General features: G+C 45.1%; 1 protein-coding gene across 1 annotated transcript in view; it reads right to left on the reverse strand.

Moving 5' to 3' along the window:
• LOC126995288 (kin of IRRE-like protein 2) overlaps positions 1-24,461 on the reverse strand; it is a 299,367-nt gene that overhangs the window by 133,852 nt on the left and 141,054 nt on the right. Inside the window, exon 4 of the mRNA XM_050854777.1 lies at positions 20,903-23,455. Within this exon, the coding sequence (XP_050710734.1) occupies positions 20,903-20,987 (85 nt within the window). The 5' untranslated portion in view covers positions 20,988-23,455. The remainder of the gene's footprint in view (positions 1-20,902; positions 23,456-24,461) is intronic.

Here is a 24,461-nt window from a genome sequence, read left to right on the forward strand (position 1 = left end):
CAGTCTGAATTTACTTGTCTACATTTGAGTTTTATGCCATTGTTCCTCGTTCGCAAAGTGTCATCGATCATAAACAATTTTGTTCTGTCTACATTCGTGAAACCATTAAGTATTTTAAAACATTCGATAAGTTTTCCTCGGAGGCGACGTTTCTCAAGAGAAAACATGTTAAGGGTGGAAAGCCTTTCTTCGTAGGATTTGTTGAGCAAGGAAGGGATCATTTTTGTTGCCCGACGCTGAACACCCTCTAATTTAGCAATGCCCTTTGCATGGTGAGGAGACCAAAACTGTCCCGCATATTCCAAGTGGGGTCTGACTAAACTATTGTAGAGCGGAAGTATTACATCTTTATTCTTGAATAAAAAGTTTATTTTAATGAAGCCCACCATTCTGTTCGTTTTATTTGCTGCATCGATGCATTGATGTGAGAATTTGAGGTTTGACGCGATTTTGACCCCCAGGTCCTTAACGCATTGAACGCTTGTGAGTTTAACGCCGCGCATTTCGTAATCGAACTTCTTATTTCTTGTTCCAACTTGAAGGACCTGGCACTTGTCTACGTTAAAGGGCATCTCCCATCTATCCGACCAAGCTGAAATTTTGTGCAAATCCTCTTGGAGGCTTTGCCTGTCTTCGTTAGTGAGAACCGAGTTACCAATCTTTGTGTCGTCTGCAAATTTACTAATGCGATTATTGAGTCCAACAGCCATGTAGTTGATGTAAATAATGAAGAGCACTGGGCCAAGAACCGAGCCCTGAGGGACGCCACTAGTAGCCGGCGCCCACTCAATAGGTTTGAATGGCAAGATCTTTTGTTACGGAAGCCATGTTGTGAATCCCCAATTAATGAGTGGCTTTCGAGGTAACTCACAATTTTGAATCTAATTATGCTCTCAAGTAGCTTACCTACAATTAAAGTTAGACTAATGGGTCGATAGTTACCTGGTATTTTTTTTTTGTCTCTTTTCTTAAAAATCGGTGTAACGTTAGCCTTTTTCCAATCCGAAGGGACGATGCCTTGTCGCAAGGACATCTTGAATACGGTTGTGAGGGAGGAGACTGTTTCGCACTTTGTTTCTTTAAGCAGTATTGGATATACTTTATCGGGTCCGGGACTTTTATTTGTTTTGTGGAAACCCTCTTGGAGGCTTTTCCTGTCTTCGTCAGTGAGAACCGTGTCACCAATATTTGTGTCGTCTGCAAATTTACTAATGCGATTATTGAGTCCAACATCCATGTTGTTGATGTAAATAATGAAGAGCACTGGGCCAAGAACCGAGCCCTGAGGGACGCCACTAGTAACCGGCGCCCACTCTGAGTTAAATCCGTCAATCACCACTCTTTGTTGTCTGTTGCTCAACCAATTCGCGATCCATTGGTTTACTTGACCGCCAATACCTATTTGCTTTAATTTATAAAGTGATTTATGATGTGGGACTTTATCAAACGCTTTCTGGAAATCAAGATAGACTACGTCCAATGATTTGGTTACATCATAAACTGAGAAGAGGTCGTTATAAAAGGTCAATAGGTTTGATAGGCAGGATCTTTTGTTACGGAAGCCATGTTGTGAATCCCCAATTAATGAGTGGCTTTCGAGGTAACTCACAATTTTGTATCTAATTATGCTCTCAAGTAGCTTACCTGCAATTGAAGTTAGACTAATGGGTCGGTAGTTACCTGGTATTTTTTTGTCTCTTTTCTTAAAAATCGGTGTAACGTTAGCCTTTTTCCAATCCGAAGGGACGATGCCTTGTCGCAAGGACATCTTGAATACGGTTGTGAGGGAGGAGACTGTTTCGCTCTTTGTTTCTTTAAGCAGTATAGGATATACTTTATCGGGTCCGGGACTTTTATTTGTTTTGTGCAAACCCTGTTGGAGGCTTTTCCTGTCTTCGTCAGTGAGAACAGAGTTTCCAATCTTTGTGTCGTCTGCAAATTTACTAATGCGATTATTGAGTCCAACATCCATGTTGTTGATGTAAATAACGAAGAGCACTGGGCCAAGAACCGAGCCCTGAGGGACACCACTAGTAACCGTCGCCCACTCTGAGTTAAATCCGTCAATCACCACTCTTTGTTGTCTGTTGCTCAACCAATTCGCGATCCATTGGTTTACTTGACCGTCAATACCTATTTGCCTTGTCGCAAGAACATATTGAATACGGTTGTGAAGGAGGAGACTATTTCGCTCTTTGTTTCTTTAAGCAGTATAGGATATACTTTATCGGGTCCGGGACTTCTATCTGTATTAAGTGGATGGAAAGCTTTAAGGACTTCATCGGTTGTTATTTCAAAATTAGGCAATGCATGCTCGAGATTTACATTAGTACTGGTGTTGGTGGTAGTGGGAGGAAGACTGTTAGTATTAAACACCGAGGAAAAGTAACTGTTTAAGAGGTTTGCAATGTGTTGGCTGTCAGTCACTAGTGCACCGTCGCTGTTTGTTAAAGGTCCAATTCCACTTCTGATCGCCTTTCTGTTGTTTATGTAACTGAAGAAAGATTTAGGATTATTTTTACAGTTGGCTGCAATATTTTCTTCATATCTACGCTTTGCCTGACATACTAATCTTTTTACTCGTCGCCTGGCATCGTTATAAAGTCTAATGTTTTCGGGCGTGCTTTGTTCTTCCTATAACCTGTAAAACAATTTTCTCTCCTTGACTGAGTGTTTAATTTCGCTATTAAACCAAGGTGGGCTTTTATTAGTGTTAATTCGCTTCTCGCACAAGGGGATGAATGTGTTTTGCTGAGTAAGTGATTTTTAAAGCTTAGCCAGTCTTCCTCTATATTGCCGTCATCTGATAGTTGTATTTTTGTTAGTTTTTGACGGATTTCTACGAAGTTAGCTCTTTTGAAATTGGGCACCCTTAGTTTATTTTCAGTCACTGATGTATGAGCTCTAATGTCGACGCGCACTAATTTATGATCGTAAGAACCATGGTGTTCTCCTACCGTGACATTACTGACTAGGTTATCTTGGGTCGTTATAACAAGGTCGAGTATGTTGTTTTGTCCATTTGGTTCAGAAACCATTTGGCTAAGATAAATTTCTCCTAGAAATTCGATCATTCTATGTGACTCGCCTTCTGTACCTGACAGTGTCGCCCAGTCGATATGGGGGAGGATAAAGTCTCCTAATATCAGTGAGTCGTTGTTATTAAGTGACTGCCTTAAAACGCTGTACATTTCAAGGTTGTCATCGAGTGATTGCCCGGGAAGCCTGTAGGTGACAGATATATTTAAATTGACTTTTGCAATGTTTACTCGCACGCACAAATGTTCAACGTTACTGTCTCTTGGTGTTTTGTCAGTGTGTTGCAAATAGCTTTTGACAAAAAGGGCGACGCCACCGCCTCTATGGTTTACACGATCTTTGTTGAAGAGTCTGTAGCCATCTATGTTGTATTCGGAATTTAAATCAATATTTGTGGTGTCGATAAATGTTTCGGTTATAGCAATTATGTCAGAGAGAGAGAGAGAGAGAGAGAGAGAGAGAGAGAGAGAGAGACTTGCCAAGACTTGCTGAGCAGGAGGAGGAGGTCTGACGCCGAACGACCTCTCCTGAACCCGTGCTGACGAGGAGACTCTAGATGGTTCTCCTCCAGGTGGCGCGTCAGTTGCTCAGCAATAATCCGCTCCAGGATCTTGCTAACAACCGACAGGAGCGAGATTGGGCGGTAACAAGATAGACCCAACCTACTACCGCCCAATCTCGCTCCCGTCGTTTGTTAGCAAGATCCTGGAGCGGATTATTGCTGAGCAACTGACGCGACACCTGGAGGAGAACCAATTGTCTCCTCGTCAGCACGGGTTCAGGAGAGGTCGCTCGGCATCAGACCTCCTCCTCCTGCTCAGCAAGTCTTGGCATGACGCCCTGGACTCTGGTCGCCCCTCACTTGTTGTTGCCCTAGATATTTCTGGGGCATTCGACTGCGTGTGGCACAGGAGCCTCCTGGCTAAGCTCGAACAGCTCGGCATCACAGGACAACTGCTGGAGCTGTTTTCGAGCTACCTGCACGGCCGGAGTCTGAGGGTAATGGTGAATGGGTGCACGTCAGGCAGTTAGTTACCCAATCACTGCCAGCGTTCTACAAGGATCAGTACTGGGCCCGATTCTTTGGAACGCATACTTCGACGAGCTGCTCCGTGGCCTACCAGTGGCCTCAGCCTACGCCGACGACTGTACCCTGTCCCACAGCTACACCAGGAAGGAAACTGCGGACGTGATCGAAGCCACCAACCGCCATCTTGGTGACATCATGGCCTGGGGGCGACGTTGGCAAGTCAAGTTTGTTGCCGAGAAGACCCAGGCCATGGTCATATCGCGTTCGGGGGAGGACGCCAGACTCCTGCAGGGACGGCTGAAGTTTGGGAACGACATCCTGGCCATCAAGGACTCCATCACCATCTTGGGGGTGGAGGTCGACTCCAGACTCAGTTTTGACAGACCGCAACCTGGAGGGTGTGGCGCGCAGAGCCTCCCTGAAGGTGACACTCCTGCGTCGCGTGCGGTACCTGCTCGACGCAGACGGCCTCCTGAGGCTGTACAAAGCCAAGGTGAGGCCCGTCATGGAATACTCCCCTCTCTCTTGGATGAGTAGTGCCCAATGTTACCTCTCGCTGCTGGACAGAGTGCAGAGGAGGGCAGAGCGACTCATCCGCGATGCCAGCAGCCCTCAGCAGCAGCGACCACATGGACACCAGTGGCGGCAGCGGCAACATCGACAGCAGCTACACCACCAGCAGGACGCCCCCCGCGTTATGCTCGACAGTCTCGGGCACCGGAGAAGGGTCGGTGCCATCACAGTCCTACACAAGGCCCAGGTCCAACGTACACCTCACCTGGCGGCACTACGGGTCCCTTGGAGGAGAAGCCAGCACACCATGAGAGCGACGGTGGCTCCTCCTCCTTGAAATCCCGAGAAGCCGCACAGCCAGGTGCCGGAGGGCCTTCACGAGTACCACGGCCCACCTATGGAACGCTTTCACAGGTGAAGTGGGCGTTAGGGCAATGCACACCCAGCAGGTGAAGGTGGCGGCTCATGCCTGGTGTCGCTTTAAGATAGGAGGCCTCAAGACAGAGGTCGTCTTTAGCATGGAGACAATTTCCCCCCCTCTTTTGTCATATGTATCTTGATGTTTAAATAAAAAAGATATGTATCTTGATGTTTAAATAAAAAGAGAGAGAGAGAGAGAGAGAGAGAGAGAGAGAGAGAGAGAGAGAGAGAGAGAGAGAGAGAGAGAGAGACCACGCAGGCACGTGCGCGATCGTCCACACACACAACACACACACACACACAAAAAAAAAAATACATATATACAGACACACAGACACACGTGAGAAATGCAGTAGCAGTGACACAGAGGACGAGAATCTACTATTATAAACAAGGAGAAAGTTAATCCTAAAAAAAATTACTCGACAAGAGCAGGGAACCAACGCATTCAAATCCACAAACCAAACCCTTCGTTAAACGCCTTTCCTCTATTTTCCCACACCTTTTTATCCAACCGAGAGAACACGTCAGGAGCACTGGACGGACCGTCAAATCCTCCACTCCGGCAGCCAGCCAGCCGGCCAGATAAGTCCAGGTGCTTCAGACGCTCGCCAATCCGGAACATAAAAGCAATCTCATACTTTTCCTCCTCCTCGCCCCTTACTATCTGCATCCTCCTCCTCCTCTTCCTCCTCCACTTGTTTTTTCTCTTTCTTCTGTTATTGTTTCATGCGACATTTTCCTGAAGCATCATATCAATATCTTCCGCCTTTATCTCCCTCTCCTTTTATCCCTCAATACAGTTACTTTAAAACTTTTATAAATATTTTTTTTCTCCTCCAAAACATTTCCTCTTCCTCCACAACTACGCTATCCGTTACCACCACAACCGCCACCTGCTCTCCAATCCAGGATATAGTCAGAGCAGCACGGTGGACTTTGACCCCCCCCCCCCTCCCCCAATACCTCACAACAGAACTCATCCTCTCCTATTCCCTTGCCCCTTCACCATTAAGAAGCCGCCCCCCCCCCCTGCCCTTAAACCCTCAAGACTGTGGGCGACGTCGAATCTTTACAATTCCCCGCCAATCCTTGCTCCCGTGCGAAGGACAAATGGACACCATAAAGCACGGTTTTCGGTCCGGACAACGTGCCAGCTGGTGACCCTCCCCTCGTCAGCTGCCGGCTACTCAGGGGGTTAAGGCGGCGGGGGAAGGGGGTCATAAGTCACTAGGGTAAGAGGGTGGCTGCGAAAATCCATGGCACTGCAAGAAGGAAAAGTAGAGGGGAAGGAAAGGTGAGGCTTTGGATATAAAGAAGTGGGAGAGGAAAAGAAAGTAGGGGAATCAATGGGGGTGGGAGAGAGTACATTAAGCGGTTTCAATATGGCGATGAAGGGTGGTGGTGAAGAGTAGAGGAGGGGGAGGGAATGGCAATTCAAGGGATTTTAGAGGGTTTAAGAGAAAGATGACAGGGTGGAAAAGAAGCAAGGTGTGCGAAGGCATGTCAATGGGTAGAGGGTGAAGGAGGAGGAGAAAGGAGGTTGGGGAGTGAGAGGGGTCAGGCCATAGGGTTTAGGAATGTGAGGAAGGTAAGAAACATTATGGAGTACAGGGAATGGTAAGTTAAAGGGTAAAAGACACGAACCACTTATGTCGGTGATAAAACAAAAGGAAAATCACTAGGTTAAGATGATGGAAGAGTGTACAGACAGTGGTGGGAGAGAGGAATACATTGTTTGAGATGGTGGAGGAAGCGGAGGCAGGAAGAATGAAGTAGCGTGGGGTAAAGGGAAAGGAAAGGGCGGAGGCCAAATGGGTGAAGGAGAGGGTGAGAGGGAAGGAGAGATGAGAATATAAGATATGGAATAGGAGAATGAATGAAGACTGGAGGAAAGAAACATGACTGGAAGGGGAAGCTGAAGTTATGATTAGGAGAACAAGGCGGGGAGAGAAGGTGGATCAAGAGGTAATGAAGAGGAATAAAGAGGAATAAACCAGATAACAGATAATAAAAAGGGTGAAGGGGGGAGGGGGAGTAAATCATGTGTTAAGTATATATAGGATGGGGAAAAAGGGAAAATGATAAATGCATATGAGAAAAAGAAAAGGAGTTAGGTAATAAAGTTTGGATCTAAAGAAGAGATGAAGGGGAGGTGGAGGAGAGTCTTTGTGTTCAGGAAGAAGAGAGGAAGGGAGTTTGAGGAGAGGTGGAGGAGAGGCAGGGAGTGTGAAGAAGTAAGGCGGTAGTATCGTTAGGGTGTAAAGGGGGAAGAACTGCCCTATCTGCCTGATCTATACCCCACTAGAGGTAAAAAGGAAAGGCGTGGAGGGGGAAGAGGGACTGATTCGAAGAAGTGGAAAGAAAGAGGGGAAAGGATAGCAAATTAGCAAGGATAAAAGATAAAACGGTAAAATAAAATAAAAATTGAAGGAAAGGAGGAGGAAAGAAAGGGAGGTGTAATGGAAAGAACAGGAGAAGAGGGAGGAGTTGGAGGAGGAGGATAATTATGGTGTGTTACCTCTCTCGAACGTGACTATACCCTTGAGAAAAATATTAAAAAAACGTGTAAGCAATAGTTCCTTAGGTGTGTATGTTATGAACGAAACTGAAGAGGATGCTACGAAACCACACCATTGAGACAAGAAGCAAACAGACGCTGCCGGAGTAACATAAAGGCGCATTATCTTATTCGCGTCAAGTCCGCGACAACCTGAGACAGAGCAAAACACAGACACAGACAACAATGTTAGAGAGAGGAATATTTCAATAGAAAAGGAACTACAAAAAAAGACCAAGAAAGAAGATGAAGATTTGAAAGGAGTTGAAATTGGAAGAGGAGCATGAAGAGGAAGAGGAGGAGGAAAAGGAGGAAAGCTGCGTCCGCGGGGTTTCCGTTCCCTGGTCCCTTCGTAGTCTGGCGGGTGACATGTTGCCGAGATCACGCGGACTAAAGTTATTTCAAGTCGCGCTCAACTCAAAAGTGGAATATTAAGTTTTCTGCCGTCTGGGGAACAGGGAAAACAGGCGTGTCTAAAGTGGGGGAGGAGGAATGAGGGAAAGGAAAGGAAAAAAAATATACTCCAAAAAATGTACGTGAGTTGCTAAAAGAAAACTAATTCGGTACTTCCAAATGCAGAAAAACTAATAAAAGTAGTCCATGAAAAAGACCCTTTGATATGACTGCTGGATAACATTATCCTTCATTTATACATATTGACCGGTTTCCATATATATGAGAATGACACAAAATATCAACTCGACAAACACAACACAAACAAAGCCAACGAACTTCTCCTTCTCCTCTTCCTCTTTCTCCTCCTCCTCCTCCTCCTCCTCCTCCTCCTCCCCCTTCCTCGTCGAGACACAAACACAACGACGTTATTTTTTTTTTCTCCTGGGATGGACATTTTCTTTACTATCTAAAAGGCCCCAAGACCATTTTCCACTCCCCTTCATCTAAAGTTATGACAACAACAACAAGACCTTCTAGAGGCGCCCCAACAGACAAACAAATACACTCATAGGCAGCGTACTTTGACACAACCATCAAGGAGACACACACATTGCTACAGAGTCAGGGGGCGCGGGGCCGGTGGAGGGAGCACCCACCCCCCTCCCAGGCAGACGGCAGCATCACCATAAAAAGGCGCATAACACCAACTTATTACATCCTCTTCCTCGTTCCTTAAACACCACACTAACGCATTACTTCCTCCTCCTCCTCCTCCTTCCCCGTCTAGACACAAACACAACCACTCTCTTTTCTAAAGTACCTCTTCTTCCCTCCTTCCTTAATTTCTTCCTTAACACTCTCCCTCCAGATCCCTATTTCACTCTGCTGTTTCCTTCCCTCCCTATCTGAATCCCATCACCATTTATCCTCCTGTTCTTTCTGCCTTTCATGTTCTCCTTCCCTACATTCCTTTAATACCTCCGTATCGCTTCAACCTTCCTCTCACCTTCCTCTCACTCTCACTTTCACTCAACCTCTTCTCACCTTCCTTCCCCCCTAGCAGCTCACTCTATTCTCTCTCCCTATTGTTCAAACTTACTTTACGTCACTCTCTCAACCCTAAGAATCTTTCTATTTCCGCTTTACTCCATAGTATCTCCCCCACACCTTCCAAGGCTCTCCCTCACTCCTTCCCTCCGCTACCCCTTGATCCTTCTCTCTCCTCCTCTCTCTCCATCCCCTAAGACGGGCTTACAACGTTTAACATTTGAAATACACATGGAGGAGGACAGGTGGACTGGGGAGGAAAAGGAAGAAAACGGGAGAGATGGGGAGGCGAAAATATGGTGAAAGTAGCGTGAGAAATAAGGAGGGATGAGAAAGGGAGGAGCAGGGAGAGTAAAGAGAAGGGATGGAAAGTAAAGGGAAGGGTAGGAACACAAATTAACACAAAGGAAGAACAAACAACAGCAGACCTGCTGGTCCTTACGAGGCTGTTTGTGACAAGCTACACTAATTATCTAATCAAAGGTGGAAGATGAAAGGACAGCAAAGGCGAATGCTCCACCCCACCCCCCCATCCCTCCAGCCAAAGCTGGCAGGAAAGGAAAAAGAACCATGCAGCATGGAAAAACTGCATGGAAATTATGTAGAAAAAAAGAAATAACTACCATTACTGCTACCACTAACCGGGCGATAAAAGCGGACAAGGACACTAGTATTCGAAAGAACTTAACGTTATTACGACAATGAGTAATATCATAGTTGCTGGTTGGATTCAAAATACTTGTCTAATCTATTCTTGAAGGCCGTAACTGTTGTACTATTAACGACATCACAGGGTAGAGAGTTCCAAACATTAGCAAATCGATTGAAGAAAGTGTTTAGCTTCGTGCGACGAGAATCTTTTACCACTTATCTTCAAATTGTGATTTCTTCTTGTTCTATTTGATCGATCAATTGTAAAGTAATCTTCCGCATTAGTATCACTGAATCCTTTAAACATTTTAAACACTTCTATTAGAATGCCTTGCATTCTTCGTTTTGATGGGCTGACTAAATTTACTATTTTAAGCCTTTGTTTATATGATAAATTTCTCAACCTAGGAATCATCTTTGTTACTCTTCGTTGAACCCGTTCCAACTTTTCCATGTCTTTTATGTAATAGGGACACCAAAACTGTACACAGTACTCTAGACGGGGTCGAACCAACGAATTATACAGTCTTAATATTACTTTTTCCGATTTATTATTAAAGATTCGTCCGATGAAGCCAACCAATTTGTTTGCAGTTTTAACTACCTCTGAACAATGCTGACCGGGCTTTAAATCGCTTGATATAGTGATTCAAAGATCATTTTCTTTACTTACTGCAGAAAGTTGTTGGACATTCATTACGTCCCGAACGCGATTGTTATTTTTTCCGATGTGCAACACTTTACATTTGTCAACGTTAAATTTCATTTGCCATTGATCGGCCCAACGTGCAAGTCGATCTAGATCTCATTGTAAAGCTTCTTCGTCGAGTGTCGCAGTTACTTTACTAGCAATTTTTTGTGTCATCAGCAAATTTTGATACTTTGCAAGTGAGTCCATCATCGATATCATTAACATAAATTAAGAAGAGCATGGGGCCATGCACTGATCCTTGAGGTACGCCGCTTCTGACATTGAGCCAGTTAGATGTAACACCGTTTAGAACTACTTTCTGTTTCCGCTCAGAGAGCCAATCCACAAGCCAATTGTGAATGTTACCCGAGATACCGTGCGCCAATAGTTTGCTGAGCAATTGTTGGTGGGGGACCTTATCAAATGCCTTCTGAAAATCCAGATATATGATATCTACTGATCTGCTTTCATCGAACACCTCAAAAATATAATGAAAAAAAATTAAGTAAGTTAGTTAAACACGAACGTTTACTACGGAAGCCATGCTGCGAATTATTTATTATATTATTTTCTTCGAAGAATTTCACCATATTGTCGCGTCTCCATTAACTTACAAACAATAGATGTCAGGCTAATTGGTCGATAGTTTCCTGGATGAGACTTATCCCTCTTTTTGAAAATTGGTGTGACATTTGCTAGTTTCCAATCCGACGGAACTTTTCCAGCTGTTAAAAATTTATTGAATATGATGGAGAGCGGTTTACAAATTTGATGTTTGATTTCTTTTAAGACCCTAGGGGTAATTTTGTCTGGACCAGGAGCTTTGCTTACTTTAATCTTTTCAATTGTGCGTAAAATGTCACTTTCTACGATGAGCACGCCACTTAATATCTTTTCGGTCCCTCTAACCTCCGGCGGTTGAGGTGATAAACAATCTTCGTCGGTAAATACGGATGCGAAAAAGTTATTTAGGATTGTAGCCATTTCATTTTTATCGTTCGTGTGGTTACCATTATCATTAGCAAGCGGTCCGATACCACAAGTGAGTGACTTTTTATTATTTACATAGCTAAAAAAATCTTCAGGATTAGATTTACTCGTTTCCGCTATATATTCTTGAAGATTTTTCTTGCTTCGTTTTATTAATTTCTTGGTTTCGCGGCGAATTCTGTCCAACTTTAGTTTATCAGCCTCACTCTGAGTTGATATGTATCTACTGTATACGCGTTTTTTTAAGAGATAGGCTATTTTGAATTTCGTTATTCCACCATTTGGGTTTCTTCTTAAAAGCTGAACGTCTTATTGAGATAGGGTACGCATATGCTTATGGCATTGTTCAATATTGTGGTGAAGGCCCCCCAAGATTTATCAATATCTGTTTCCGCCGAGATTTCAGTCCAGTCAGAATTATTTAGAATTGATCGGAGTCTTACGAAATTCGCTCTCTGATAATCAGGCACCTTTTCTATACTAGGAGGGGAGGGAAGGGAGGAAAAAACGAGGAGAAAAGGATAAGAAACAAGAAAGGGAGGGACGGGTAATGGAAATGACGAGAGGAATGTAGGTGGGAAGTGAGACAAAGAAAAGGGGAGGGGAGAGAGAAACGAAAATGTAGAAATCAAGCTGATGGAGGTAGCTGAAAGGGAAAAGATAACAGATGATGTACGGAGATGAAGGAATGTGACGGGAAAGGGGGTAGAGGAAAGATGGGGGAGGGGAGGGAACATGGGAGGGAGAGGAAAGAAAGGCAAGGCAATTATCGAGTTCTCAAAGGAGGGTACTCGAATGACACACACACACACGCACACACACACACACACGGACGCACGCACGCACGCACATCCATCGAACATTTTACGAGCGGCATAAAAATGAGAGGAATCGCCCTTGTTACAAAGAATCAACTGGAAGCATTTCTTCGTTCCTCATGGCCCTGTAATTGGCCTTTAAATCCAACAGATGCGGTACGGGAGGAGAGCTAAGTGTAAGCAAAGCCGTGGTTCAATTTTTTGGCTGTTTTTTCGCCGAGAAAAAAAAAAAACACCCTTAATGAATGAGAAGTAAACTGAAAGTGTGTGTAGGGGGGCTGTGTGTGTGTGTGTGTGTAACATACACACACACACACACACACACACACACAGTCTCTTAAAAACATCCTCCACCCTCATAACTCGGCCCTGTTTCCCCCGTAAAGACACACAGCATTATTTCCATTCTCCTTGGCCACTCTATTCCTTTTCCTACTCTTTTCTTTTCCTTTTTTGGCTCTTACCCTTACTCCTTCCATCCCTCCTTCTCTCCACGTTATTATCAGCTCTCAACACCTCCTTACGGTGCCTCCTCCTCCTCCTCCTCCTCCTTATCTTCTCTTCACCTAATTTTCTAGCTCTTAGTCCTTCCCTCCTCCATAACTCCCCTACACACCTCTTTCCTTTCAAACTCCTCTTTGGCTACTTTCTTATCTTCCTAAATGCCCTCCTCCCCCTCGTCTTCTTAACCACAGCTCAGGCCTAGAAGGAGGAAAAGCAACCGTAAAGGGAAGGATAAAAATAGTTATATATAGAAACTGATTATAATAGAGTAAATAGAGGAGTAGAAGACGACTGTAGTGGGGCTCTTGGGGATAAAGATGGGGATTGGGTGTCATGGGAAGAGAAAACAAAACAGAAGAATGGGAAATGGTATAAAGTCATAAGGGAGGAGATGGAGTAAGGGCAGCGCAACAAGATACTGGTACTAAGAGGTTAAGGGAATAGTCGACTGGATGACAGGCCAAATCGAGGGTTCTGAGAAGAAGTTGGAAAGAGGTGATAGCTTGAGGTGACTGCGCAGGGGAGGAGCATGTAGGGGAGCTGGTAAAAGGGAAAGAACACAATAGGAACTGCTTTTTTATGAGAAGATGTTGATGGGTATGATGAAGAGGGAGAGGCGTGGCTGGTGGCTGGTGGACAGTGTGAAGCTAAAAAAGGAGAAGGCCGAAGGAGCAAAAAGATCTGGTAGCAAAGTGAAGGGTTTAGTGGAGAGGTCTTGAAGGACACAGGGGAAAAAGTGGCGGTTACTTAACAGGGCTTTGGTGATTGGATGGGTTGTTGAAGTGTACGGGAGCGCTGTCAGGGTGTTGGTGGTGGACGAAGGAACAGAAAGACCTGGTGGGGAAGTTAAGGTGTTGGAGGACATGGAGAAATGTGCTGGTTGGGTAATAGTGGCTGGTGGTGGTAAGTGCGTGAGTGGCGGGTGCGTGGGAGGTACTGGAGTAGTTGGAGGTGTATGGGAGAGTTGTAAGAGTGCTGGTGGTGGTGCGGGCGGAGGGAGTGGAGATTTTGGGGGTGGGCAGAAGGGTTGGAGAGGAGACGCCGGAATGCATGGAAATGATGAAGTAAAGAAGGTGCATGAAGAATAATAAAATGTAGAGATAGGAACAATAAAACAGGCACATGGAGAAAAAGAGAAAGAGAGCAATAGGTGAGAGAAAAAGTGCGACGTGAAATGAAAAATAAATGCACACAAAAGGCAAAGGCAGAAAATGGGAATGATAAATGACGAGGTGCAAAAATGAGGGGAACGTAGATGAAAAAAAACATAATCAAAGTTGAATAGGAGAAACAAGAGACATACAAGTGTGGAAAAGAGGAAAGGCATAGACAGATAGCATTAAATAGGTGTTAAGGCCAAATACGAGAGAAGCCTTGAAGAAGTGGAATGGTGGAGTGAATAAAGAGAAAATAGGGCAAGAGGACAGAGAGGGAGCTAATATACAATGAAGGCTGAAGAACGATCACAGAGGCAACGATTACAAAAATAAGGAGAGGAAGGAGGAGAAGGAGAGGGGAGGAAAGTAGATGGTGAGAGGAGAGATGGGAAGGAGGGGCGGAGAGGGAAGGAAATGAACGAGCACGGAATGGAGAAGAGAGAAAATATGAATGAGAAAAAGGAAAAAAAGTTACGTAAAAGTGGGACCTTGCGGTGAGGACGGGAGGGTAAGGAAGAGAAGGAAGGCAGAGGATGAGAGATAAGAAAGAGGAGTAAGACAGGCTGTGGGCGAAGAGGGAGGAGGGAGAGGAGAGAAGATGCGAGAAGTGGAGACGAAAAGGGAAAAGAAGAAAACGATAGCTTGGGATGAGGATAAGAGAGAAAAGAGTGCAGAGGAAGAAAAGAAGGAAAGAAGAAAACGATAGCTTGGGATGCGGATATGAGAGAAAAGAGTGAAGAGGAAGAAAATTTAATTATAAAGAAGCAGTTAAGAGTGAGAGCATGTGATGACGACAGAAGAGGAGGGAAGAAAAGGCAAATGGAGACAACGAAGAAAGGGGACAGGGATTTGAGGGAATTAAATAATGAAGGAAAAAAAGTTTAGTTGAAGGAGAGGATGAAAGATTGGAAAGAAGAAAAATAGGATAGAGAGAAGGAAAGGGATGAGGAGTAAAGGGAAGGAAAAAAAATAAATCATAGTACTCAGAAGATAAGACAAAAATATCAGGACACAGAGAAGACAAAAGAGCAAAAAATGGAGAGAGAAAAAAAAAAGAGAAACCAATACAGGAAAAAATCTGTTCATGTTTACATAGATCACAAACAAAAGATGCGCTGGTGAAGAGAGAGAACGAGAGAGAGAGAGAGAGAGAGAGAGAGAGAGAGAGAGAGAGAGAGAGAGAGAGAGAGAGAGAGAGAGAGAGAGAGAGAGAGAGAGAGAGAGAGAGAGAGAAGAGTGTGTGTAAGCATTCATGTACGAAACGAAAAAAAATGAACATGATGGATGATGGGAAAAATGTGTGAAGTAATGACGGCTTAGTCAAACTCCCATCACACACCTATTTTCCTTTCCTTTCACTCCCCTCTTGTTGTCCCTCCACCCCTCGCAGACTGCCCTTCACATCAACACACTACCAGCACTCCCATGCCCTCGCGAACCCGTGCACAGGATAAAGAAACGCTGATAGAAAGGAAGAGCGAGCCAAACAGACAGACAGACAACGAACCTGTCATACATACATACAGACATAGACACAGCGTCAACCATCGAGTTAGCCCGACAGACAGACATAAAGAGACAGGGAGGCAGAGGGACAGACACACGTACCAAGTAACAACATCACTGGAACAAGAATGGAAATGAAAAAGAAAAAAAATAGAAATATTCAGCGGCGACAGCAGCGGCAAAACTAGCAACTGGCGGCGGTGATAACGTCGCTCAGCACCATCACACACCACCGCAACCACCACCACGGTCACTACCACCACAACCACCGCCACCATCACCAGACACCAACACAACCACCACCATCATGGCCGAGAGAAGTTGCATGCGTAGTCAGTAAGTGAGCCAATTACTTAGCCATTCCCCGATGAGGGAGGCAGCCTGTGGTGAGATGTGATAAAAAGAGAGCATCAAAACGTATCACACCGCACTACCTCACATCACCTTTCATCACCTCCCCACATACCATCATGATGAAGCACATACCACACTGCGCGATGCGTGTAGGACCAAACTACATCACTTTCATAATTCACAGTAATGCCCCACCTCTCGTTAAATCAGTCTCAACCACCACCACAACCAACAACAACAAAAACAGCACCAAGAGCGCAAACGCCAAGCAAAGGAAAGTGTGTTTCATTTCAGTTGGTCGTTATGCCGTGAGAGGGAGCCGTTTGTCGTGAAGTGCACCTTTCCTCTCCTCGTGACATGAACACACAAGACTGCAAGGCTTTCAAATTTCAGAGGTATCGTGCAATGCTTGTGACATGACCGTGAGCAAGGACGATCATCTAGGCCGAGTGATAGTAGTAGTAGTAGTAGTAGAAGTAGTAGTAGCAACTCTAATAGATGGAGGCCCGTAGTAGTAGTAGATAAAAAAAAAAAGTAGTAGCAGTAGTAGTAGTAGTAGTAGTAGCAGTAGAAGTAGCAGTAGTAGTAGTAGAAGTAGTAGTAGAAGTAGTAGTAGTAGTAGTAGTAGTAGTGGTAGTAATATTATTATTATTATTATTATTATTAGTAGTAGTAGTAGTAGTAGTAGTAGTAGTAGTAGTAGTAGTAGTAGTAGTAGTAGTAGCAGAAGCAGCAGCAGTAGTAATAGTAGTAGTAGTAGTAGTAGTAGTAGTAGTAAAAGTAGAAATATTATAAGTAGTAGCAGTAGAAGCAGTAGTAGTAAAAGTAGCAGAAGTATTATTATTATTATTATTATTATTATTATTATTATTATTATTATTATTATTTTACAACAAAGGAGACAGCTCTAGGGCACACACACAAAACAAACAATAATAAAAAAAAAAGCCCGCTACTCGCTGCTCCCAAAAAAGTATCAAAAGAGGTGGCCGAAAGAAAGGTCAATTTCGGGAAGAGAAGTGTCCTGATACCCTCCTTTTGAAAACGTTCAAGTAGTAGGCAGGAGGAAATACAGATGAAGGAAGATTGTTCCAGAGTTTACCAGCGTGAGGGATGAAAGAGTGAAGATGCTGATTAACTCTTGCATAAGGGGTTTGGACAGTATAGGGATGGGCATGACTAGAAAGTCGTGTGCAGCGGGGCCGCGGTAGGGGGGGAGGCATGCAGTTAGCAAGTTCAGAAGAGCAGTCAGCGTGGAAATATCGATAGAAGATAGAAATAGAGGCAACACCGTGGTGGAGGTAGAAGACTATCAGTAGGAGGAGGAGAGCTGATGAGACGAAGAGCCTTAGACTCCACTCTGTCCAGAAGAGCTGTGTGAATGGAGCCTCCCCACACGTGAGATGCATACTCCATACAAGGGCGGACAAGGGCGCGGGGGAGAAGAACTGGCGGAGACGATACAGAACCCCCAACCTCGAGGAAGCCGATTTAGCGAGAGAGGAGATATGAAGTTTCCAGTTGAGATTTTAAGTTAAGGATAGACCGAGGATGTTTAGTGCTGAAGACGGTGACAGCTGAGTGTTGTCGAAGAATAGAGGATAGGTGTTAGAAAGATTGTGTCGAGTTGATAGGTGGAGAAATTGAGTTTTTGAGGCATTGAAGGACACAAGGTTCCTTCTGCCCCAATCGGAAATGATAGCAAGGTCTGAGGTTAAGCTCTCTGCAGCCTCCAGTCTGGAGTCGTGTACTTCCCGTTGAGAGGGTCTTCTATTGAAAGAAGTTGAATAATGCAGAGTGGAGTCGTCGGCGTATGAGTGGACAGGACAGTTTGTTACGGAAAGAAGATCATTGGTGAATAACAGGAAGAGAGTGGGTGATAGGACAGAGCACTGTGGAACGCCACTGTTGATAGGTTTAGGGGAAGAGCAGTGACCGTCTACCACCGCAGAGATAGAACGGCCGGAAAGGAAACTGGAGATAAAGGAACAGAGAGAGGGACAGAATCCGAAAGAGGACAGTTTAGAAAGCAAAGACTGGTGCCAGACTCTATCGAAGGCTTTCAATATGTCTAGCGCAACAGAGAAAGTTTCACCGAAACTGCTAAGAGAGGATGACCAAGAGTCAGTTAAGAGAGTAAGAAGATCGCCAGTAGAACGCCCCTTGCGGAATCCATACTGGCGATCAGATAGAAGGTTAGAAGTGGTAAGGTGCTTTTGAATCTTCCGGTTAAGGATTGATTCAAAAGCTTTAGATAGACAAGAAAGTAAAGCTATAGAGCGGTAGTTTGAGGGATTGGAACGGTCACCCTTCTTAGGCACAGGCTGTACAAAGGCATACTTTCAGCAGGAAGGAAAGATAGATGTTGATAAGCAGAGACGAAAGAGTTTGACCAGGCAGGGTGTCAGCACAGAAGCACAGTTTTTAAGGACAAGAGGAGGCACTCCATCAGGTCCATAAGCCTTCTGAAAGTTGAGGCCAGAGAGGGCATAGAAAACATCATTTGGAAGAATCTTAATAACAGGCATAAAGGAGTCAGAGGGGGGATGAGTAGGAGGAATATGCCCAGAATCGTCCAGGGCGGAGTTCTTACGGAAAGTTTGAGCGAAGAGTTCAGCTTTAGAAACAGATGAGACGGCAGTGCTGCCGTCAGGGTTAAGGAGAGGAGGGAAAGAGGAAGAAGTGAAATTGGAGGAGATATTTTTGGCTAGATGCCAGAAGTCACGGGAAGAACTAGAAGAAGCAAGGTGTTGACATTTTCTATTATTGAAAGAAGTTTTAGTAAATCGGAGAATAGGTTTGGCACGATTCCGGGATGAAATGTAAAGATCAAAGTTAGCGGGAGTTCGAAGGCTCTGGAACCTTTTGTGAGCTGCCTCTCTATCTTTAATAGCACGAGAACAAGCATGATTAAACCAAGGCTTTTTAGCATGAGGAGTAGAGAAAGTACGTGGAATGTATGCCTCCATTCCAGAGACAATCACCTCTGTGATGCGCTGAGCACACACAGAGGGGTCTCTCTCCTGGAAGCAGTAATCATTCCACGGGAAATCGGAAAAGTACATCCTCAGGTCGTCCCACCGAGCTGAAGCAAAATGCCAGAAGCATCGCCTCTTCGGTGGGTCCAGAGGATGTACAGGAGCGATAGGACAGGATACAGAAATAAGGTTATGATCGGAGGAGCCCAACGGAGAGAACAGTTTGACAGAGTAAGCAGAAGGATTAGAGGTAAGGAAGAGGTCTAGAATGTTGGGCCTGTCTCCAAGACGGTCGGGAATACGAGTAGGATGCTGAACCAACTGCTCTAGGTCGTTGAGGAGAGCAAAGTTGTAGGCTTGTTCACCAGGCTGGTCAGCGAAAGAGGATGAAAGCCAAACCTGGTGGTGAACATTGAAATCTCCCAAGATGGAGATTTCACCAAAGGGAGAGTGAGCCAAGATGCGCTCCACTTTAGAGTTCGAATAGTCAAAGAATTTTACATAGTTAGTAGAGTTAGGCGAAAGATAAACAGCATAGATGTATTTAGTAATAGAATGACAATGAAGACTTAGCCAGATGGTGGAAAATTCAGAAGAATCAAGGTCGTGGGCACGAGAGCAAGTGATGTCGTTGCGCACGTAGGCGCAACATCTAGCTTTAGATTGAAACTTAGGATTGAGATAGTAGGAGGGAACAGAGTAGAGGTTGCTGTCAGTAGCCTCAGAAACCTGTGTTTCGGTGAGGAAGAGAAGGTGAGGTTTAGAGGAGGAGAGATGGTGTTCCACAGAATGAAAATCTGAACGAAGACCGCGAAAGTTGCAGAAATTGATAAGGAGGAGGTTCGAGGAGTCATCAGGACACCTCTCAAGTCGGCAGCCAGAAGGGGAGTCCTCCCTGGGGGAATTTATGGTCTCCCACCCCACCCCCACCCCCGGGGCGGGGACTCCGAGGCGGTGTTTTCGTTAGCCATTTTTAATTTTTAATTTTGGGAAAAGGTGTGTGTGTTGTGTAAATGTAGTGTGGTGTAGTAAGAGAGAGGAATTATTTTTATTATTATTATTATTATTATTATTATTATTATTATTATTATTGTTATTATTGGCAGTAGTAGTAGTAGTAGTAGTAGTAGTAGTAGTAGTAGTAGTAGTAGTAGTAGTAGTATCAGGAGGAGGAGGAGGAGGAAGAGGAGGAGGAGGAGGAGGAGAAGCACCAGCAGCTAATAGTTGTGAAATTCCTTCCTTGTGTTATGAGAGCACAAGCACAAAGCGACGCACTCGCTGTATTCACGGGGTGTAGTTTTGTACAATTCCTGCTCTGATATTCGGGTTTGCCCAAGGTGATGACCACTCCCCGGCGCTTTGCCCCATTTATTCCTTACAGGTGTGGGTGTTCAAAGAGTAATGCGTGCAACATCCTTTCTCTGGGGCGTAACGGAGCTTGCCTTGGACCAATGGTCTTCATACTTTCCTTGATGGAACCCAGTTGGGTTTATGCACACCCTCTCGACCCGAGGCAAGGCTCGTGATGGCAATGCGTAGTGAGAGGCATCTCATCCAGTATTTATGCATATGTCTAGTGGAGCAGGCGAGCCGGCAAGTCATGTTTTGAGGACCTGGTGCTGACTCTCGACCTGTACTTTGAGGGACGATTCCACCCAGAATAATCTTACTTGCTGACATGAATTTGAATATTGGGAGAGCATAATACTCTGAATAGTTTTGATAACTATTTAAACTCACCTGCTGCCTCTAATGATCCTCAAGGTGTATTAACCCGGTAGCAGGGACGGGGCAAATTTGTGGCTTTACCGTGTAGCAGCGATGGGCCAAATTTGTGCCATGATATAAACCCCCAAAAATACATGATGTATAAACTGATCACAAATGCTTAGATATATATTATGACATGGTTTGTGTGAGTGATGATTTTTTCCCCTTTTTCTCGCTTAGAGGGACCTTTAAGAAACATGATCCCCGCAGCTACCGGGTTAAAACGCGTATGTATATATATATATATATATATATATATATATATATATATATATATATATATATATATATATATATATATATATATATATATATATATATATATATATATATATATATATTTAAGTAATAACAAAAAAACAAAATATGAAAGAACACAGCACAGATAACTGAAGACAACAAGCAACATAAAGTAATGTTGCTTGGGTAATGGGTAACTATTGTAGGTAGATATTTGGAAAGGGAATGACGCACGTACCTTTACGATAAGCTGCAGCGGGGGTGAGGGTGACGCCGAGGCAGCAGGCAAGGAGGGCGAGAAGGCGTCCTGGCGAGGGCAGCATTGTGGGCGGCGGCGGTGGTAGTGGTGCTGCTAGTGGCAGTGAACGGTTAGCGATGCACAGGTACACGCCCCCAGACACAGCACAGGTGAGGCGCTAACACACGCCTTCACGTCACTATCTTCATTAAACTACCATTCTCTAACTTCCTGTTTTTCTCCGCCTAGAGTAGGTGCGTCTGTTACACGTCCCACACGCCGGAAAGGCACTCACAGACTCTCACAGACACGGACAGTTTCTTCACGTGTTCCTGAGTCGGGGTGTTAGGCGGGGCAGGGGTGGAGGCACTCACAGACTCTCACTGACACGGATAGTTTATTCGCGTGTTCTTGAGGCTGCGTGTGTAGCGGGGATGGGTTGGAGGCGCGACATCATCCATATCGCTCAGAAAGTGAGCCGGATTTGTGCACCGCCTTGGGAGAGACACGAGAAAGATGGCATATATAATGGCTAATGTTCCCCGCCTGAGTCTGCAGGATATTTGTTGCGTGCGTGTGTGTTGATATCCGCCAGCAGGATTCGCGGTGCACACATTAGTCGTGCTGAGGTGTTCGTGGTGGGTGTGTTGATGGTGGGTGGGTGGTGGTGGTGGCAGGATCGTCTTGGGGTTGAGCTTTATTGATGTCCAATTTGTGTCCCTTCCAGAGAGCGTCAAGGTGGGGGTGTCAGGTTGTCAGTGGAGGCGATATATTGCCGACGCCACGAGCCAAGGGAGCGAGACGTGCCAATTCCTAGACCAGGAGCCAGTTCCTAACGCGTTACCGATTGATTCCTCGCCTTCGTAAGTTGTGCGTGGCCGCTGATACCCGACGCGCTCAAACACAGAGGCACCGACAAACACCCGCGCCACGCCCGTTTTTCTTCCTGATACACCTGGGCCAGAGGGCAATCGTCCGTCTTTTGTTATATATAAAGTTAATCACTGAATTTTACCTATTTTGTTGCCGCTTCATTTTCTCTTTCAGTGTTAACATTAGTTTCGCGTTGTCCTTTCCCTCACTCTTCCTACAACAAAACTTTTTCCGGTCAAGTTTCCGGTTTGGTACGCTGCCCGTCAAGTGTTCTTTTCCTCAACATTAGTTGACGTCTCTGGCTCACGGAGATCGGTTTCTCTTTCACACCGACGAGAGATAAAAACACTAATCTAAAAACACCGCGCTGCCGGCGGTACACACGCGAGCAACGGGCTATTTTTCGCAAGAATTTTACAAACTTTTCCTGAACAGTCTGGTTCGGCGGGTGGGTTCACGGCTTGCTTCCTTTTCCTCTTCCTGCCGCTGACGACGACTCTGCCGTCTCCGCCTCCCCCTGTCTCCGTGGCTCTTCTCGTGCAGGCATAAAACCAGAAGGGAAACTCGCAACTTTCAGACTAATCTTCCTCTGTGAGGATTTTCCCCCTGGATACCTCACGGTAATTGCAGTATAATTTTTTTCGCCCCTCTTCCTTCTCCATCCCTCATGTGTCTCCTTGGCGCTCTAATTAGTAATTTTGTTGACTCGGCCAAGGAAGGGAGGCAGGCAGACAGGGTCTCCTCTCTCTTGCCCCTGCAACCAATCCCGCGCCTCGACAGTCTCCAAAGTCGCGCAGACAATCAGTGGAGCTTCTCTCGCCCCCTGTGGCCTTCACGCGTAGCCGATACAAAGGTCACTCCACGCTTTTGTCAAGCAGATTGACCAATGGGAGATGAGTTACGAGAAGCGGCCGGTGAAGGAGGGAATCGGCAGGGGCTGAGTTGAAGGAGTGAGGGAGGGGGGATAGGGGCTGAGTTGAAGGAGTGAGGAAGAAGCGATCAGTGTGCCGGCTTCTGAGAGGCTTGCGACCTGATGAGCCTTAATTAGATAGAATTATATTCCTCGATCGGCAAGATCATCCCCTCTAATGTTTGATCAAATGGATTGCTTTAACGGCTCCGATGAGAACCGCGGCCGATCAGAACACGGGGAATTCCAGGGGTGGTTACCCCGCAGGGGGGGTGTTGGTGATGATAATCGCCTTGGAGGGGAAACTCCGTGTTCGACTCCCACAGCGCCGGCCAATCAACGATGACGACGCTCTGATGTTTTATTCTTCTTCATTATCCTTCAGAATGCAAACGATAGGAAGTCATGAGGAGATTGAGGAGGAGTATAGATAAATGGAAAGAGCAATAACAGGAAGATGAATATCTATCTATTGACGAGTTTCTTCGGCCTGCCAACCGCTACACATGAGGCGATAGACTCCACCTTAAAAGAATATGAAAAACGTCCAAAAGAACAGTCTCTTTCTACTCTTTCCTTTGTTTTCTCTTTTCCTTCCGTTGCCAAAAAAGAGTCGGGAACACTTGCGGCTCAACGAGAGAAGCTCTCGAGAAGGTGGCGGCGTCCCCAGAGCCACGCACTCTCTCCTTCAGGGAGTCGCTAATGGCCCATGTTACTGCTGGTTACTCAGGGGACCTCGCCGGGCCTCACCACAAGACTCCCGTTGGATTCTGAAGAGAGGGGAGAGAAAAAAGGGTGATTAAACAATGTGAATATACAACTTAGGCTGGAGTTTCCTTATCCTACGGAATGTACATCAAAAGAGAGAGAGAGAGAGAGAGAGAGAGAGAGAGAGAGAGAGAGAGAGAGAGAGAGAGAGAGAGAGAGAGAGATTTACATAATAGATTTACATAGAAAATCAGACCACACAGACCCCATGGTCCAGACTAGGTGGTCTGTCCTTAAACCTAAGTGATTCTACATTAATCAGATGGCTCCAAAACGTTGCATTTCTACTCTAGTTAATATTAAGTTCAAGGAAGTGACGGTCGAGCTTGTTTTTAAAGGAGTCAATCGTGTTACACTGGATCACAGAAGGTGGGAGCTTATTCCATTCTCGCACTACAACGTTGGTGAAGAAAAATTTGGTGCAGTCTGAATTTACTTGTCTACATTTGAGTTTTATGCCATTGTTCCTCGTTCGCTAAGTGTCATCGATCATAAACAATTTTGTTCTGTCTACATTCGTGAAACCATTAAGTATTTTAAAACATTCGATCAGTTTTCCTCGGAGGCGACGTTTCTCAAGAGAGAACATGTTCAGGGTGGAAAGCCTTTCTTCGTGGGATTTGTTGCGCAAGGAAGGGATCATTTTTGTTGCCCGACGTTGAACACCTAATTTAGCAATGTTCTTTGCATGGTGGGGAGACCAAGACTGTACCGCATATTCCAAGTGGGGTCTGACTAACCTATTGTAGAGCGGAAGTATTACATCTTTATTCTTCAATAAAAAGTTTCTTTTCATGAAGCCCAACATTCTTTTCGCTTTATTTGCTGCATCGATGCATTGATGTGAGAATTTGAGGTTTGACGCGATTTTGACCCCAAGGTCCTTAACGCATTGAACGTTTGTGAGTTTAACGCCGCCCATTTCGTAATCGAACTCCTTATTTCTTGTTCCAACTTGAAGGACCTGGAACTTGTCTACGTTAAAGTGCATCTCCCATCTATCCGATC

Source organism: Eriocheir sinensis, chromosome 7 (assembly GCF_024679095.1).
Source record: "Eriocheir sinensis breed Jianghai 21 chromosome 7, ASM2467909v1, whole genome shotgun sequence".
Lineage (NCBI taxonomy): Eukaryota > Metazoa > Arthropoda > Malacostraca > Decapoda > Varunidae > Eriocheir > Eriocheir sinensis.